The sequence below is a fragment of the Labrus mixtus genome, chromosome 8, assembly GCF_963584025.1.
Source record: "Labrus mixtus chromosome 8, fLabMix1.1, whole genome shotgun sequence".
In the NCBI taxonomy this organism is placed as follows: Eukaryota; Metazoa; Chordata; class Actinopteri; order Labriformes; family Labridae; genus Labrus; species Labrus mixtus.
In genome coordinates this window covers 25,218,166-25,237,908 of record NC_083619.1, presented here as the reverse complement: position 1 = coordinate 25,237,908, position 19,743 = coordinate 25,218,166, and the positions used below count along the sequence as shown (strand labels likewise).

The 19,743-nt window shown below is 41.8% G+C and overlaps 1 protein-coding gene across 1 annotated transcript; it reads right to left on the bottom strand.

Moving 5' to 3' along the window:
• Positions 1 to 1,546: 1,546 nt before the first annotated feature.
• LOC132979524 (junctional cadherin 5-associated protein-like) lies at positions 1,547 to 18,525 on the bottom strand. Its single transcript, XM_061045395.1, has 4 exons — positions 18,391 to 18,525; positions 11,898 to 12,331; positions 5,927 to 9,825; positions 1,547 to 4,717 (listed from the first exon to the last, which is right to left on the bottom strand). The coding sequence occupies exons 2-4, from the start codon at positions 12,221 to 12,223 to the stop codon at positions 4,683 to 4,685; spliced, it is 4,260 nt and encodes a 1,419-aa protein (XP_060901378.1). The 5' UTR covers positions 12,224 to 12,331; positions 18,391 to 18,525; the 3' UTR covers positions 1,547 to 4,682.
• Positions 18,526 to 19,743: the final 1,218 nt, after the last annotated feature.

Genomic DNA, 19,743 nt, shown 5'->3' with positions numbered 1-19,743 from the left:
AAAAGTAAAACAGAAGTTGACAAAATAGCTAGGTGGGGCGAGTACTGGGAATTAAGTAATACTATTTACCTTTTTGTAATTCTAAAAATCTGTCACTTAGCTGAAAGTTTCTGAACTATTATAAGTTTTTATCTCTCAAGCCAAGTTGGTATATAGACCATAGACTGTAAATATTAAAGTAACCTATAGACTGGCAGTCAGTAATCATAAGTAGCTGACACCTGAGGCTGATAAGGTGAACTAGCTGGTTGTTTTGGCTATTAAATGTTGCTAAGGAAAACAACATGCTTTAAAGACATACAGATGTTGTTTTCATAAAATGTATATTGGGCTGGTGAAAACTACAACCTAATAGGGTTTTAAATGACTCTTTTAAGCAATATACTGCAGTTTATCAGATGTAGAATCAGTTACAGGAGCCAATCATATTCAAGCAATATTAAATCAACTTTACTATGACCCAGGTGTGTGTAGTAGTAATATTTACAGTAGGCCTATATAGTGTCCTATACAACTAAAAGTTCATATATGTGGCCAAAACTGTTATCTTATAGTATAAAGTATAGGCCTATTTAACAGTCAACATTCATGCTGTTGCAGCAGTTGTGTTTTTAAGGCAAGTTAACATTTAACGTAAGCCTTAAGTTAAGGTAGTCATTGAGTATTTTCCGAATAAGTAGTCAATATTCTTATGTTTTCTGTCTCTTAATTCTCCATTTGAAGTGGGCTGGCTTATTTATTATATTCAAGATAAACTATGGTAGGTCTATCTGAAAGGCTTTTCGTGTAGGTGATTTTAGTGATAGTATTTGGAGAACATCAATGAACAACTACCTTTTCATTTTTATGTTGAGAATGTTTTTGTCTGCTATCTCTTGGTATGACAGATTGTGACAACCTATAACGTTTACCTCTATACAGCCCCTCTCTTAACTCGGCCCCCTGCTGTCCCAAGCAGCTGCCAACTTGCCTTACAGCAGAGTACTAGGATGTCAGGGAAAAGAAAGCTTATAGGGATCAATAATGTATCACATCAGAGGATGTGCTAATCTTACTTCTCACTCCTCTTTTTTAGAAAAAAACAAAAACGATGGCACAAAGATGTATTTGAGCAGCGTCTGAACATGGATGACATCCAAGCGTCAGAGAGCATGCTGGGAGGTTTTTACAAGGTTCGGCTCAAGTATTGTCTTTGCCAACACTTATGATCGCACAAGTGGAGCTCAGTGTGACAGTCTGTCAGGGTAATTGGGCTGAAATGGCCTTAACATGTAGTAGGAGTGTTTTTTTTTTAAAACACAGGCTACATAAATGCGGACATACATTAATATCTTTTATAATAACTTAAGAATTAAAGTCGAATGGGAGATTTAAATATGAACAATAAAATATCTATGCTTTGAAAAATTTGACACCAATTGACAAAAAGAAAGTTGCATATTTAAATATGTATCTAAAACCATCAAAAGTATTATTTACCGGATTAGATCATACAGTATATGAAACAATAATACATTACGCCTCGGCAATTGATCACAAACACAGCTTTCATGCAAAGAGTTTATTTATGAATCAGACTGCAGTATCATACAACAGTAGCACAATCATGACTATGGATTATGCTCATATTTATAGATACAAAGATAAAGGCATGTTTTAAAGAAAGAAAATGAATGAGTTCTCTTTTGATTTACTCTAAAAATAGCATTTAAATACTTGGCATAGTCTTGTAAATTAAATTATGAAACATAATGTTTTGCCCACCGGTTTTTACTATTGGAGTACCAAATGCAAATATACTTTATGAAAAACATTTTTTTTCCTCCTTTCTCTCGCATTTCATGCAAGGAAGAAAAAAAGATGTCAGTGAGTACAAAAAGCACTTAAATCTCATATGAAAATAGAAAATATTACAAGTGTGCATAATTACTTCATGTTGCACGTAACCTGCAGTACAAAAAGTCAAATGACACAATGTTCAAGTGTACCTGACATGCCAATTATTTGGGGGGCATATGTACTGAAATAGGTAATTAAATGTTGTCAGGGGCAGTTTACACACAAGACCAAGGCGAGGCCTTTCGGTCTTTATAATGAATTGAAAATGAGATGTGTTAGTAATTATGGGCGTGCCAGCTTGTCCTCCCTGTGATGCTGACAATGGGTTCGTCTTTAAACACTGAATCTCGCTGTACTTTTAAGAGTAAGCTTTTAGTTTATGTGAAGTTCACAGTTTTGATTCAATGTTCCTACAGAAAACCAGCATGAAGAGCGGAAACTATCCACAATGCTACTGTACCTCTCCAGCCAGAGACATGGCAGAAACAGTAAGTTGTTTGTAAAAACCTAAGGTATGAAACAGTGCTTAGTATCTTAGTATTTGGCATTGCCTGGAGTGTAATGTAATGCACACAGAATAAGGCGACATGATTTTTTTCAAAATTTACAAGAAATGTTTGAAATGCTAAGACAGAGTTCTGAGTTGATCAAATGCTACAACTGTAAAATGCTACATAACAGTAAGTGATACTTGATGAGTGAAAGATTCCTACAAATCTTTTGTATATACTTTTCATCAATGCAGTGCTGCTATTGTGGGGAAAAAACACGTAACCGCAAACTTGTTTTATCCAAAATAACTTTTTTTTTTATATCACGTTTTATGTTTTGATTTAAGATTTATTAAAAAACCCTGTATTTGAAAGAAAAACTTTTTTTTCATACTTTTGCACATACATGTTTTTTAGCCAACAACAAGCATACTGCATTGTATCCTTTAGTGCAATAAGTGTTAGGGACAGCAGAACACATTTTTTTTTTCCAAAACATTGACGCACTGTTAAATGAAAGGCAGAAGAAAAGAGGAAGCAGGAAAAGATAGATAGAAGAAAAGAAGGGTGGAAGCAAAAGAAAAAAAATCCCAATTTTATTTCTAATCATGTTTCAAGGAACCAACAACAGAACAACACATGATTTGAATTGGAAGACATACAAAGACATAAATAGGACACAGGTCACATTTGACCACCAACATAGGAAATACAGCTGGAATGAATTGATGTATTGAGTACAACATGGAGAGCAAACATTGACTCTGTTAGCATATGGAAAAAAAGCACTATCAATTGGAAATCATGGCACAATCAAAAAGTTCCCATCACGTCTACCCAGGCTACGATGAACCCTATCTGTTACTGAAACCGAATTGTGTGATCAAGGCACACCACAGGGCCATCCCTTCTTGAATCACTCTGCAAGATTTTAAAGCACTAGAAAAGTATGCGTACTCTCAATATGATACTTTACAGACGTATGATACTTTAAGTGTGGAGAAATAAAATTTCATGGTTAAATACAAAATATCTCTTAAAATATTTAAAATATACTTTATTTTGTACAGTATGCAAACTGATTAACAATTCGATGATAACAAAAATAAATATTCAGTGAAATGTCTCTTTGCGATACAGATGTATGAACATAGATATACAGTATATCATGAAGAAAAGCACCCACCCCTGTTAAGCGCCCATATACCCTGACACGATTCCATATCCCTGTAATATGATTTGAATGACACGTCACATTAAAACTCCTGAAAATGGTTCCTACAGGTAGCTCCACTACACCACTTAGCTGTTTGTACAACAATATTGCTCTACGTATCTTTTTTTGTTCTATATCTCAATATTTATCTTTTAATTTTTAATCAAAGTTGCCGACCGCCTCTTCAACTCAATCTGCGCCTTTATTGCTTCCTGAAATTACCTGGAAATGGGAGCTATACATCGGATTGATCTGGGGACTAACGTACTTTAAGAAGGCGACTCTCCCTCTCCAGCGTAGAACCAATGTATCGTACAGTAGGTTACTGATCTATCATGTTCGAGTGGTGCAGACTTGCTCTTCATTGAAGAGCTATATGGGTTATGGTTGCGGAGTGTACAAAAGCAATGAGTCAGGGCACAATGTCATTTAATCTTAAAAAAGAAAGGCTGATTAATCTCATCTGAAAATCAAAACAGTTCTTAAGCCAGTGACAGTGATGTCCAGTTCTAAAACAGCTGTCGCCTCACCACGACAATCAGATACAAAGTTTATTTTGGTGTAGTTTAAATGCAACAGAACAGGTTTGTGACAATAACCTTTCTATGTCTACATTAGGTTAAACATAAATGCTTACATTCATATCCTTTACAGTTTGCCCATAAACAAACTGATTTGTTCATTTTGCAAAAAAAAAACTCCCTCGACTGTATTCACTATGGACCTTTTCAAAGTTTAGTATGCACGACAGAATTGCATAATGTCTGCTAATGAGAAAAGCATAGGGAGGATAGAATAGAAAGGACAAGCCGCTACAAGAAGACTAATAGTAGAAACCCTTAAAGAGGATGGGCTTGGGGATGGAGGATAGATGGGGTAGTGGGGAGTCAGTTTGGGTAGGCTGGGGACGGACTTGGGGTGGAAGTTGCCCCCACAAGTTAAAAGGGCACCTCCCTTTGGCAGTGGAACAGCACTCTTAGAAGTCAACGCAGCGCCAAGGGTGAGGGTGTACACAATGCTCTTGTCGGACAAGAAGGCCATTTCAGTGTCAAGATGAGATGAAGGCATTCTAGTAGGCAGCCAGGTCACAGTGTTGGAGCTAAAAACCTCTGATGGAGATGATTGACGCAGTCTTTCTACTCTATCTCCACTTGGCTGGGATCATGGTGTTCTGGGACATAAAGAAGAAGGGTATTCATTAAAAAAAAAAAAAAAAACATTATATCATCTAGTATTGTAATAAATGATTTCTTTAAAAGATCTGAATTCTCTAAGGGGGTAGAGGACTTGCACAATCTTGAGGCAGTGACACCGTTTCCTGGAGATGTTTAACAGCAAGGCCAAATCACGGTCAGTGAATCGATTGATTCACTTAGGGCCTGATCACACAGAGACGCGTCGCCCAAAACGCCTGAGCCCATCTGGGGGGGGGGGGGGGGGTAAAACAGCTAGGAGCGCCTGTGGAGCGGGGCTTTGTGCGAATACGGGAAACCAAATAAAATAAGATGGGAAAAATTGATTCGAGCAAATGCAGAGCTCCCATCATTGTTTTGCTCCTAGACTCCCTCCTAGAAAAGCAGAGGTAAGCCTCCTACTTGATTTGATTTGCTGCCTCGGCCAAACAGGACATTGACAAGTGCTGCGACTCTGCGTCTTGAGCTGAAAAGTTGACATTTTTGTAACTTTAAGCCCAGGCGTGCTGCACCATAGGAAAACAATGGTTTTGCTGGCAGCACTTTTCTAGCCCTGTGTGATCGGGCCCTTAGAGTTACACATATATTAGTAATGAAGTAGTTGAAAATTCAGACAGAGACCACAGTATATAGCAAGATCAGAACAGAGTTTCTAAGCATAGAACCTAGGAGAATAAATCAGTCAGTCATGATTCATAACTTGTGTATTCCAGCACATAGCCAGACCCAACAGAGGGACACAGACAGCTTTCCTTTGCACACGTTTGATTTAAACTTTTCTTCCAGATGTGTGTTTTAAAAACTGGTTATAAAAAAACTGACAGTATGCAAAAAAATACTTTCTCGCAAAACAGTTTTTTGAAAGTCTGATTAACAGAATTAAATCTGATGCACAAGTTATGTTAAGATAGTACAATGCCTGTTTCCAAGTAAAAGTCCTATTATAATTTCTCAACTACAAATGTCTAAAATAATAACTTTATTAGTAATTTCCTCTTTCTTGGCGATTTTGTAGTCTACAGATTCTGCGTAGACCAAAAACCAGAGGAAATAAATGTTTTGTTTGTCATTTTACCTCGGTGATTTCAAATGGGGGTAGAAATTACAAAGCTGTAAAGAAGTTCTTCAAGCTTAATTAAAATGTTGATCCACAAGGACTTTGAATCTTAATTGATTTTACTTCTTACCTGAGAGAGATGACTCCGCCTCATCTTGCAATTTTTTCTCCTCAGAGACCTGCTGTGATTGGGTGACCTCTTGAATGTTATCCTTGTCTCTTTGAGGAGCAGGATGGAGCTCCTCTGTTTGTTCGTCCTTGCCCTCCCCCTCTGCCTCTGCACCGCCCTCCCCCTCCCCATCCCCAGAGTCATTGCTCCTGATGCTAAGGCGCCTCATACGATACATGACGTCCACCTCCCTCATCCGAGCCAGGCGTTCGACTGCCACTCGACCTGGAGAAATGGCAAGCTTATTCTGCAATGCTTCAATCCGGTGGGAGGGGCCCTTGCTCCTTTTCTCCCCTTCCAAACTTAAAGACAGCCTGCGGTCTAGGTTTGGCGGAACGGAGAGTGGCAGTCTATCTGGTGGAAACTCTGGTAACCCTGGGTGGTCTCGCCCCAGATGAGTCCGTAGACCGAGTCTATGCTCTGGGACAGCAAATGGCTTCTTCTCTTGCTCCTGTTTATCATTAGAAGCATCTTGTCCCTCACCCTCATTTTTCATTTCAGCTGTCTGTTTGTCTGCACTGCCTTCTGCTGTTTCAGCTGTAACGACGTCTTTCTGTACTAATTCTACTTCCATAGTGAGTGCTTCACCTGCACTCTGTTCTTCTGTGACTTTGGGGTCTGCAGGCACATCAGTTGCTAACATTTTCGATGCAATCTGCTCTGTAGCTCCAACGGCTAGTGTGCTCTCAGTGGGATTATTTGAGCACAAATTATTCAAGTTTTCTGCCACAGCATTGTTTGTTTTTTCTTCTCCTTCCTCATTGTCCTGTCTCAATGAAGGCTGTTCTCTTGTTACATCAGACCCCACCTGATCCGAGCTTGAGTCGTTCGGGTCCTCTGATTTTGTATCCTCCGCTGGACTTTCTAAAGCAGCACGTTGCGGTGGACTGGCGTTTTGATTGGCCGAACTGTCCGAGCTGTTCTCCTCGTGAAGTGGAGGCAACGGGCCCTGTCTCATCTGATTCTCAAGCTCTCTTTTACAAATGGGACAATCCTCGTCCGATTCCACACTAAGATCTTGAAGAGACTCTGCGTCATTAGGTTTCAGATTGCCTGTGGACACTTTGTTGGCATCTGCAGGGTCTCTGGTCTGGCGCAAAGTCTGGCATATGTCCTCGTAATCTGGAGGACTAGTGAGTGTGGAGGCATCCTGCATGGGCTGTCTATCCGCCCATGGCACTTCAGCTGCTGCAGTGTGCGTCGTTGGACTGAAGTCACTGAGTGGTGTCTCAATAGGCTCGTCTGGCAGGTCTAGTTTTACTGTCCTGCCGTCATTGCTGCGTCTGCGCGAAAGATGCGAGATTACCCTGTATTCTCTGAAGCCTGTCTCCCGAGGTGGGACAGGGAGCTCCTCCCTAAGCTGCTTGCTGAAGGTTACCGACTTTGTTGCAGGCCTGGAGAAGGCGCTCTTGACTTCCCTGTATTCTGGGTCGACCGACCAACTAACCGCACTGCGCCTCAGGCTGCTGGGCTTATTAAGAGGTTCAGATGTCAATCGGATCTTTATACGCTCGGGGATTTGAACAGAACCATCTGGGACTTTATTGCTGGCAGTGCCTAGCTCCAAGATGTCTTTGTAGGCCTCGTTTAGGTCCTCTATGCACTTATCTACGCTGGGCTGTTTGCTGCTCTGCTGCTGTTGGTCCTGAACTTCTTTTTGGATGGTCTCCAGCTCTTTAACGGCATCCCAAGGTCGCTGGCTGGCTGGTCTCAGCAAGAACTGTTCAAAGCCGTCCTGCCCACCGTTTGCTGCTGGTTTGCTCTCCTCCGAATTTCCTGAGGGTGGGACTGCTGGCTGCGGAGCTGTGCTCTTGTTCAGCTGGTTGGAGAAGGTGGATGTAAGGGAGAAGGCGCTGTTGCTCGAGAGTTTCAGGCTCTTCACTCCCTTTATCGGAAAACTGAAGGCAGTGCCCACTGCACCACTGCTATCAGGAGGAACTTCAGTGCCGGGGGGGACAGGATCTTGTTGTGCTTCCTTGTTCTCAGGGCCAGTTTTTTGGGCCTCTGGGCTAGTTTGTGTCTCCTGGTCTCGATACTGGTTTGCAGGCCAGGTTCCTGACAGTTTCATCTCCTTGTAATGGTTAATCTTAGGGGGTCGACAGGGGACTCTTTTAAACATTTTGCTGCTCGCTCGACTGCTCGTTTTGCTGCTCGCTATGCTACCAGTTAGTGCTTGCAGCTCAGCCTCAGCTGAAGATGTGCTTTGGAGACTTTGGTTTGTTAAATGGCCAGTTTTGTTATCACTGGGACTGTCGGCAGGGTCCGGTGACTTCTCATTGTTGTTATTCTGATCACGGATTGTTCCAGTAAGCTGCGGAGTAACAGGCACGGACACCAAACAAAAAATTGTCTCACTAAGTCTTTTTTTCAGGTTCTTGGTTTTGTCCTTCTCTGGTGGTTCAGGTTGCTCGACCTTTTTCACTTCTGTCACAGTTTCAGAGACACCCTGGTCGGCCGGCTTGCACGGGGGAGGTGGCGGTTTACCCAGGATTGATGAAGGGAAAAACTGGCTTCGTTGTTGGCTTTGTTCAGGAGCTACACTGTCACTCTTTTTGTTTAATCCCCTGGTGCACCATCGATTACTGCTGTCATTGTCATTGAGCGCTGTTTTGCGTGTTTCAGTATTGAGAGCTGGCCCCTGCTGGGGAGGAAAGGCACTATCATGTGTAGATTGTCCTAAAATCTTAGCGGCTGGGATCTCTTTGTTGATGTTTCGTATTTTGTCTGAGTCAGTGAGAGATGTTCCGCTAGGCCCTCCTGAGATTTGCTTCACTCTTGGTTCTTCAGCGGGTAATTGACGGGCTTGAATTGGTTGTTCTTCATGTCCGGAGTGTACCTGTTTTCGATAGGATGCAACACGTTCCCCATAATGTTCCAACCATGAGCTACTTGACTGTCTGGATAACCACCTACCAGGATCTGACATTGGCATATGCAGAGCTTCTGCCCTCCATCTCAAGTTTGCCATTTCGTTGCGATTGAAGGAAACTGATCTCGGGGGTGGAGCTCTTCTATAAGAAGGGGGTGGGATGTATCCAGGGGGCTCCATTCCAGTGATGGCAGAGTGTTGTGCGAAATAGTCATGTCTCAGCTCCCCTCCCCTTGGAAAATAGATAGACCTGTCCTTTTGTTTGGCACCCTGCTCTATAGCAAGCATTTCTGCGCTACCCCTATTCTGCTGGTGAGTCTCATATGATGGAGGCTTCAAAGGCCTGCTGAACCTGGGCTTTGTTAAAAGTGCAACATGGCTGCTTGGCCCAGAATTCCTACCCCATCGGTCCCTTACAACAGCACCACTATAGATATACCTACTATAGGGCCCAGAGAAGACAGTGCTGTTTAGTCTCTGTTGTCTATCAGGAAGGCTTGGCCTTGATGGAATGAGATCTCTGCAGCTAGAACGATCAGGTGACAAAACTCTGGGGAGAGACTGCGACTTTGCTTTAGTTCTTGGGTGAAAAAAACCCTCTGGTGTCCTCAGGCGGTAATGGTCCTGAGCCCACCGCTCCCCGTCCCCATCAGACAACTGCCTTCCCAGGCCCACAGCAGGCCTCCACTCCTCTGTACCAAGGCTCTGGCACTTCCTCTCCCCTGTCACCCTCAGCTGACCAGGGGCAGCGTCCAGGTCCCTGAGCCAGGAAATTTCCTCCCATAGCTGCTGTGCTTGCCTCTCTGCTCTGTGTTCCTCTGCTGCAATCAGGGCCTGTGGCCTCCATGCACCAGCAGAGGCCCTCAGCTCCCTGCCATCAGCATAGTCCAGGAGGATGCTGAAGTCCTGGCCTCGCCTCCGCCAGTAGGAAACATCCCTCTCGTCATAACTCAGTGGCTCAGAATAAGTCAAACTGGGAACATCGTAGAACCTGCAAAGAAGGACAAGTTAAGTGTTAGAAGGCCATTCAAAGTGTAACTGAAGGAAAGTTAGGTGGACTCTGAAACTAGGAAGGTCGTCATTTTAACTGTTGTGCAGTTAAAGACGTGGCTCTACTCACAGTCGTTAGGTATATGGACACAGAAACACAAAATGGTATCTTAAAGGAAATATGTAATGAACAATCCCAAAACAAATTTACCGTAATCAAAATAAGTATTATTTCTGTTTCCATTTCATTCACTATCAAACATTAGAAGAACCATGACCAAGACGCTTGGTTTAGCATTGGCGGTACATCCTTTCTGATGCAACTTAATCAGGGAGAGCCAGCACATAGGAGAGAGAAGTGCTTAAGTCAGCGGCTCCCAAGTCCCTTGAAGAAACCATGAAATTGTGATGCTACTGCAAAAATGATCTGCATTTTAAATTGTGCTGACCTTATCTTGGAAGCTGGTCATCTGGATAGCCAGACTATGGCTCCCAGGGAGTGTCTAATGTCCTACAGTCAAATCTGAGTTGAGAGTTAAAGCACCTCTTTCCATCTATTTGAATGATCAAATAACTAAATTAGCAAGATTAAACCGTACCCTTAAAAGAAATACCATTTGACCTACCTATAAACATTTAACTTTTAAACCAGCCTTCTCCAGTTTCATATAAGAAACATTGTTCATTGGAAAGTCAGAATAAGCAGGGCACTTGATTGTTGCTAGGGAGAATCCATAACATCACAAGCTATGTATATTTTAAAATGCTGGCTGAATTTAGCATAAAATGGCAAGTGTAGGACGAATCTCTGTTGGCACGTTCAAAACAGTGGTTCCACTGTCGGGTGATAAAGCAGAGCTGCCTGGAGATGATTTTATTTATGGTTCCATATTTATGTCTCATGTGCCATTTATGGGTAAAATGCACATTGCGGTGCCAAAACAATTAGCATAGCATACTTAAGCAAGGCAGATTATGTTTTTTTTTTTTTTTTTTTAAAGGAGTTCACTTCTTTGTCTTCGGGAAGGTTTTTTAGTGAAATGATCCTGTAATTTTGTTTTCTGAATTTCTAATGCCATGGTGGTTATTTATTTAGCACTGCTGAATGAAACAGGAGAAGTACATGATATGCATGAATATCCACAGGTCATTAGTCCTATAAAGGCATTTTATTCTCTGATGACAGTCAGTAAAAATGGAAAGCATAAGTTTTAATTTGAAATCCCAGTTGATGATAAAATATGACCATCAGATCTTTTAAATCAAATCAATCGGAATGATGCATTCAGGAAATATGGTTTGCAGTTAGCAGCTATTTAAAACAAAATACAAGGTACATAAAAAAATACATCTCAGATAAAAAAAGATCCTAAAAACGTAATTAAATGTTAAGTTTGTAAAACATCCAGTCTCATAAATAAAAATGGATTTATAAAAAGAATGAATTACAATTATGCTTTCCAAGAGCTTCACATCGTATCTGCACTGCACTGAATCACTGCGTTAGTCACTGTACTCATTCATTTAAGCAGCAAAGTCAATGGATCATACTCAGCAGCATATGCTACTGTATAGCTGAGGGGAGCCGCGCTGTGCACACTTGCCCAGCAACATGCTTACATCACAGAGCACGTGCTGGGCGTGATTCAGTGTGCCAGTGTTTACAGTGGAGTGATTACGCGCCTGTCTTGAGGCATGTTCAGTCCTCAGTTTGCTCACTGTCTAGTGCTGCTGTTTACATCTGCCTGCCTGGTGGAAGCTGTGGAGACGAAACCAGCGCACGGGTGGGCTCCACAGAGACTCTCCGTGCATGCATATCGTAAACAGCTCATAAGATTGCAAAGGCACCTTTCATATTTCCTCATAACCCAGCATAGGATATGTCAGTGGTGCTGCTGCAGCCAAAGTGTTCTGCAGCTCTTGAAGGGAAGAAAAAAAAAAAAAACCCTGCGCAGTGCAGACTCAGTTTTGCATGCAATACCGAAGGGCCCCAGTGAGAAGGGAGGGAGAGAAAAAGAAGGGAAGGTAAAGGGTGTGGGGGATCGCAAAAGAGAGGGAAAAAAAATCACTCACCCACTATCTGTGGCAAGAGAATCACCCAAGGGCTGAGCGTCACCTAGGATACCGATGCCGAGTTCTTTTCTCCTTAGGATCCTTTCCCCACTCTCGTTGTCAGTGGCAGGGTAACCCTTCACCAGTGCCTGCCTGCTGCCATAGATTCCTGTGATTGATGTCCCCCGGTCGGCCTCATACCCGTTCAGAGTCCCCCGGCCAGCCCTGTTGTCCACAAGTTCCCGCTGGCAATCAGCAGGGCGCTTGTCATAAGGCGTGGCAGACGGAGGGTCGCTTTTAGGCAATTTATATCCATGCGAAATGAGTAGGTCCTCCACACTGTACATGGTGGTGTCTCTCTCACTTCTGGGCAGGAGGGCAAAGGTGGGTGTGTTAGCCTTATGCGCAGTGCTGCTGGTGGAAGCTGGAGCACGGTTGCTCGGCAGAGGCCATCACTGAGGGGAGGACAAGGGAGGGAAGAGACAATATGTGAACAGAGCTTTTTCTGCATGCACCCAAATGCTTTTTTCGACACACCGACTGATGTCAGAGTTGCACTGATGTCTCCGTTACCTTTCAAGATGTGCTAATGCAGTACCCTTTTAGCACAACGCAATGCCTGAAAGCTCAGCGACTGTTCTATATTAAACACAAACATTTGCTAAACTTATCACTGTCTTTTGTGCAGCCATTATCATCTTCAAGGGGCAACTTTGGAGTACACAATTTCAGTTTTACGGTAAAAAAATGCAGACACCACACCTTTTAACTTTTACTCTGCAATCCAGTAGATCAGCATTAACAGCAATTACCCCTTAAGAATCTGTGTTGTAAGACACACTCTTCATCCCAAAGACATTTTGCAATCTCTCGAAATTGTCTTAAACAATTCTTGACTACAAGAGTTGTTAAATTGAGATGTGTTCCCATCCCTTAAATCACTGCCTACATAATGATTTCTCCACCTTTTGTCTGCGATAAAAACGCTGGAAAATGTGATTTAACCTAAACACAAGCACCTTCTAGGTGGAACATTTTGCATCAGTCATTTCAATCACTGGTATTGTTCTCCATGCAGACACTCGGAGCAGCATTCTGACAGCTGCACTAATCTGTGCTTATGGACAATATACTGTACTTTCTCCAGACAAAAATAACTGTATGACAGAGCAGAAACTTCAAAGTAATTCTTCGACATGAAGAAAAAAGGGAGGAGATTAAATACTTCATTATATTAGCAGTCTGTGTCAGATGCTCTTAAGGTAATCTTCTCCAGCGCCATGTGCGTCATATATTTGACATCCAACTAACTAACCGTTTTGCATGTCATCACAGACAAATATGAATTTCTGTACATAGTGTATCCTGCCCTTTGTCTGTGTGCTTTAGATTAACATACATAGTGTATATGGTGCTGACGTGTCTTCTAGCATAAAGGCATCAGACTGCACTTTTAGTGATTCATCTCCTGAGTCCTAATGTCAAGTTCAAATCTTACGCATAGCGTGCAGTGTTAACAAAACCAGCTCTAAAGAACTCTGGATAAAGGTGTAAAAGCCAACAGAAAGAACAAAGAGCTTGAGTTTAGATTTTAAAAATAGCTCATGGGGGTGGGGGGTTGGCGCTGATAGCCCAGTGGCAAGTGTGCACGCCCCCTGTACAGAGGGCAGGCCTCCAAGCAGCTCGGGTTCAAATCCAACCGGTGGCTCATTTCTCACGTCATTCCCAACTCTCTTCTCCCTCGATTTCTGACTCTATCTACTGTCCTATCTCTTAATAACTAAAAGAAAAGTGATGAAGACGGAAGACGGACTCATGTCCTTCATGTTGTTTCTAGAATATTCTGATTCATGCATGGCATTATACTTTATTACATATTTAAAAAGAGGCTCGGAACCAAAGCTTTCCATTACAGTTGTTGACATGCCTGAATGTGTTCAAGTAAACTGTAATGAAACAACTTTAGTTTCAACTCTTCCACCAGACACTACTGTTGGCACCGTCTTTTTAATTCTATATGAAGCATACATAAATAGTTTAGGTAGAAGCACTGCAGATAATTATTGTCTTTATAAAATATCAATCTGCTGATTGTTGTCTAAGTTAACTGAATAATTGTTTGGTGTGCGAAAAGTTAAACATTAAAAAAAAAAATTGGCCGTCATGATTTCCTAAATCCCAAGATAATGTCTTCAAATTGTTTGTTTTGTTCAAACATCAGTCAAAAAACCCTGAAAATATTCAGTTCACAATCAGATAAAGACAAAGGAAAGCAGCAGAGACTTTGTAAGAAACGAGCACAATTGGAAATGTTTTTTGCATTTTTGCTGAAAAATAAATAAACAAACAATGTGGAAATAGTTGACAGTTTTGACAGTAGACAGTTTGATGGTTTGATCTTCATCATCTTATTGCAGAATAAGCGATTAAATCCAGCTGTAAATGTGATGCCTGAAGGTAAGACTACGAGAAAATTGTAGTTTTATGACAATGGACTGCTGTCTTCAAATTCCATTGTGGTTTGTGTGCTCTCTTTGTGTGTGTGTGTGTGTGTGTGTGTGTGTGTGTGTGTGTGTGTGTGTGTGTGTGTGTGTGTGTGTGTGTGTGTGAATGCCTTCCTCCTTGTCTGATGTATTAATTGTTGCCTTTAACAGTTGGCCCTGCCTGGAGAAGACTGTGGAGGGCTTACAAATCGGTAACTCGGTGATCAAAGGCTTTGCACACATTAGCATTTTGGCTAAATCATGTTTGGACTTGAATAGTGGCTCACTATTCATTTTCCATTAAGAAGGTGTCACTAAAAGGACAAGTATACAGCGCTGAATCAAAGACGTAAGTGCTGTGAAGCAGACTTACAAACCACTCCTCCCTTTAGGACGAGTCGCTCTGCCAAAACTGTTCAAGTTAATAAATATATTTACACTAACAACTACAGCTCTCTGTCTGTGTTACCTACATAATCAAAGTATTACTTTAGGGATGAGGTCATATATGAGGCTGCACAATTCATCAAATCGTCATCATTATCACAACATGAGCGTTCACGATAAAGACATGGCAGTGCTTCCTCACAGAGTGTGCGTACATTGTCACTATTGGATGGAAACCTGGGCAGAGTGTTCATGCTTTCAAACCATTTTGACGCAGTCAGCTCAAGATTAAACAAGTTATCAGCTCCCCTCAGATTCAATGATGCCAAATTAGTGGTGGACAAAAAAACCTGCTTTTTGTCTTTATTTCTGATTCAGGACAAACGTATTGCAAAAAGGTATAATGAAAACATTTTTAAAAAACGGGATACACTTAAATACTGTAAGTTATAGCTAATATACACTCTTTAGGATATATATTTATTTAACACACTTCATATCGTTATCGCGATATAGAACAATGTTATTGCTTGAATATGAGACTTAACTTTCCAAAATGGGAACTGAAAACTCAGATTGAAAAGTATTTGTTTTACCTCTCCATTACTTCACATGTATCACACTTCTATGTAAAGTTTCTGAGAGCAGAGAACTTGATGTCGCAGTGATTTGTGTTTGTCTCTCAAAATGAACATAGTGTTAGTTTACAATCAACAAGTGTGATATGAAACACACATTTTACAGTTAATTTAGAGTGTGTGAAACTTGTTTTTCATTACTAGTGAATTATCCCAACTCATTCTCTATTTGCAATTAAGGACAGAAATTCAGCTCTGCGATTGACTGGCGACCAGGGTGTAACCCCGCCCCTCTCCCAATGAAAGCTGGGATCGGCTGCAGCACCCCCCTGACGGGAAAAATCGGTATAGATAATGAATGGATGGATGAAGGATAAAAATCATGCATTTGTGTATACTCAAATGATATTTATTTTCAGAAGCTTAAGTTACAACAGTCCATTGTGCTTTAGCTTGAGTCAACAAATACAGATGTGATAATATAAAAATAACTTTGAATTACAAAATGTTATTCTGTATTATGAAATAAGGCATTTAATGAAACTTACACTTTCAGTAATTCAGCTCTACAAGAACTGGACTGCAACTATCGGCTTATTTCATGTTCTTATTATTCAGTCAACTATTTTCATGATTAAGTATGAATCATGTAGTTATAAAAAGTAGAGCTGAAATGCAGTTTAAACTATCACAACCTATCTGCCTCACTAGTTTTTTTTATGTTCAACCAACTGTCCACAACCAAAGCACATTTCATTTGCAGAAATTTACTAGAAAAAAAATCACAAAATTCAAATTTTTCTAAAATATTTAGATTTTTTTTCCTTACAAGTGAAACAATCGACTTCAAAATAGTCGCCGATTCTTGTACAAATTGCTGCAGCTGCATGCACAGAGCAGCAATAAAAAAACTTTTAACTAAACTAAGAAATCAGTCACTTAAATATTGTATTGCTCCATTTACATCAGCAATGTGATGTTGCTGTTATTAAAGAAGGGAGTATTTAGTTAGAAGTGTGTGTTAAAGTCCCTCCTGTTCTCTTGACCTTAAGGTGACCTTAACATTTCTCACTCCATAACTTTGTCTACTTTGCACTTAGGAGTTGCCCCTGGCCTGGGAGCTCGTTTCACACGGTATGACTCACTGTAAAGCTTTAAATATAGCCTGGAGTTAATGAATCCTATCCAGATGTTAAGAGGCTAAGCAGAAAATCTCTCACCTTAAGACCACATTGTGTCTACATTTTTGGGGACAATACATGTGAAAAATGGATTAACAAATGTATGAATGCCACAGTAACTTCTCTGACTTAGACAAACCACGAGCACACTCTGAAATGACGTTAAAAAAATCAGCATGTTCAAAATCAGGGCTTCTGACGTATAAGCCCTCCAACTCTGCCTCGCTCTCCAAGTGAATGGGCTGGTGTGGTAAACGCAGCAAAAATCAACTCAAGGAGCTTCTTGAATTTGCAAAAAAATCTAAGAGCAGTCGTGCTCAGTGAAGATGGGCTTGTCTGGAAAAAAAAGAAGCTTCCTTTAACGCAGACTTTTTTTTATCGGAGACAAGAAGGAAGAATCAGACACACAGTGGCCCTTTTTGACAAGGTCACAGCTTCAAATGATTGCAGTGGAAATATAGCACATGAGCCCTTTTTTTTTGTTTTTTTGCATAGCAACAACAAAGGTACCGTCAGTGACTACAACCACAACCCCATTTTTAAGTGAACGTATTGGTCCTCTGACAGATGTGATCGCTCTGTGTGTCTGTCAATAAGGTCAGGTGTTATAAAAGTTGCAGTTGCCGACAACTCATGTCAAATACTTGAATCATTTTCTGCTTCTCGTATTCAATTTCATGTGTGCAGATTTTATTTACAACTTTCCCGTGCAAATGTAAAAAAAAAATATATATATATCACTTAAACTCAGAGGCGCAGTCTGAATTCACTTCAAACTTTTAGATGTTTAGTTTTAACAAACCACCTCACCTCCTGGAGCTGAGGGAGGGAGGGGGAGGGAGGCCCCCAATGTACAGCCAGGGCCTTGCAGACTGCATGCACAGGTAGTGGCCACTGTAACACATCAGCACTAGCAGGCAGCACCACCCTAACTGCTAAGGGAGTGTACCTACATCTTACCTAGTGACAGGGAAAGCAGAGCGCCACAGACTGGGCTAATCATACCAAAAAAAAAAAAAAAAAAAAAAAAAAAAACTCATTTGACGCTCAAGTTCTGCACGTTAAGGAGCACTTTGTGTGTTCACCTGATTCTGACAAAAACATCCTCCTCCTCATCATTTCCAGTGGACGAGAACTCAGAGTATGAATGAATAATGATTTGAAATAGATCCGTCGTATCATAACACACAGCTATCAATAATAAATCACTGTCTATGCTTACACAAAGTGTGACCCTCTGTAGCCTATTCCTATAGCCTGCTGCAGTGTTGTATGGCACAGCCTACATAAAATTGACTGCTATGAAATGATTTTTCAAATCAGCTCTCAATACCTGCTTCGCCCTGTGCCGCAAGAAGAAGAAAAAAAAACCTCTACCTGGACGCGCTGCAAGTTGAAAATATAGTCAGCGGTAATGTTTTGACGAAAGCTGCTTTGGCCAAATCAAAACCTCTTTGCAAATTTATCCTCGTGAAATGCACGCAGCAGCAGCAGCAGCAGCAGCAGCAACATATCCCCGCCTCAACACCAGCAGCAGTGAGCAGCAGCAGCAGCAGGCAGCTCGGCGCGGATATGTCGAAGGGCGAACATTTTGAGGTGTGTGCAAGTTGACGCGCGGTTAACGAGGCGGTTTTTGCAGATGCGTCTCCGCTGACTGTGAGTGTTTACCAAAAGACCCGCTGCCCTGCGCTTACCACAGAGGCTACGTGAGGGAGAGAGGGTTGGGAAAAGAAGAAAAAAAAAGACACAGGCAACCCCTCCCTAGAAATAAGCCAATACCGGTGGAAAGAGGGGAAACAGCATGCAGCACAGATGCCATAACATTGCAAAAAAAAAAAAAAAAAAAAAAAAAGAAAAGGGCGTAGTGACAGAGAGAGACGCATACCTGGGATGATGCTTGGCGCGGCCGTCGCAGTTCCCCTGCGCCCAGCTTTTAGCTGCTGAGACTGAGAGCACTGCACAGAGCCTGAGCCGAGCATGCCGATTGGTAGGCAGAGACGCGCTGGTTGCTGGCTGCCTGGACTGGGCTCTCCTCACTACAGCTGAGGTGGGGTGGGCTCCTCACATGCAGGCAGCCACAGAGAGGGATGTCAGAATGGTTTCTTCCAAACTGTTCCTCCTAACTTTGCTTTTTTTTCATAGCAACAGTCATTTCTTTGCATTGAATCTGACACGTTGACTCGAATGATAAGTGCAGACATGAAGCTGGAACCTCTGTGTCTCCTTGTGTCTCCAAATGTGTGTGTAACATGATTGGTAAATTAAAATCTGGCAGGAGCACACCTGTTATTTTCTTAAGAACTGATTGGTCACTGCTTGTGCCCATGTTTGCTGCAATACTCAAACCAATTTTTCAATGAAAACTACATTTCCCTCTCACAATCACCCCCCCCCCCCCCCCCCCCCCCCCCCCATACCCATCCCATTAACTTTTGGATGTGCAGTACGGCAGTGAGCAGCACCGCGCCCTTGGTGATGTTGATGACTCGTCACTGTGTGTGTCCCCCCTCCCATCCAATGCCAAGACAGCTTGGCTAATTAAATGTGCTGGGCTCAGGTCTTCCTGTGCCAACTGTGACATGCCGCACTCTGAGGGATCCCTCGTTTGGAGAAGTGGTGGGACGACGCACACGTCCCAGAGATCCACTTGCTAATGACAAAGTGTTACAGCCTGATGTAAGGCGTCTCTGCATCACTTTTTACTACTTATTCGGGGAAGGGGTTCAGTTGACGTACATCCACAGCTTACCAGCAACTTACCAGTTAAACAAGTTGTTATCCATAATGTTCAAGTAACTCCAAGTAGTTCAAGTGGTAAAGTACTTTGACCCAGTATTCATGCCTTATTGTAGGACACTTTGATGTCAGACTGATGATAAATGATACACCTGGCTGACACTGGTCCAAGTCTAACCCCAGTGCTGCTAACAGTAACTGCAGCTGTTTTCCATTCCAGGTTGGTCCACTATTCCACATCTTTAGTTTTAAATGTGGAAATCATAAATGGGCCAGAGCTGACTTACATTTTGTGCCAAGGCGCTCAAAGTTGCCTGACACTCTGCTACAATAACCCTGACTGAACATGGAAGGCATTTCACAGATTTTTTTTTTTTACATCCAACCAACTAAACTGGAAATCACTGCAAAGACAGAGCACTACTTTGGAGCACAATCTGTAATTCAGATGTATCATGTGGTCCACTTTATTAATTACCTTTCCATTTATTTTATCCATATA

What these genes read in the sequence shown, in the direction of transcription:
- LOC132979524 (XM_061045395.1), bottom strand. Translation starts at nt 12,223, where the DNA reads ATGTACAGTGTGGAGGACCTACTCATTTCGCATGGATATAAATTGCCT. An exon ending in TCTCTTGCCACAGATAGTGG is followed by an intron (nt 9,826 to 11,897) that starts GTGAGTGATTTT and finishes CCTTCTTTGCAG; the next exon opens with GTTCTACGATGTTCCCAGTT. An exon ending in GGCGGAGTCATCTCTCTCAG is followed by an intron (nt 4,718 to 5,926) that starts GTAAGAAGTAAA and finishes TTTATGTCCCAG; the next exon opens with AACACCATGATCCCAGCCAA.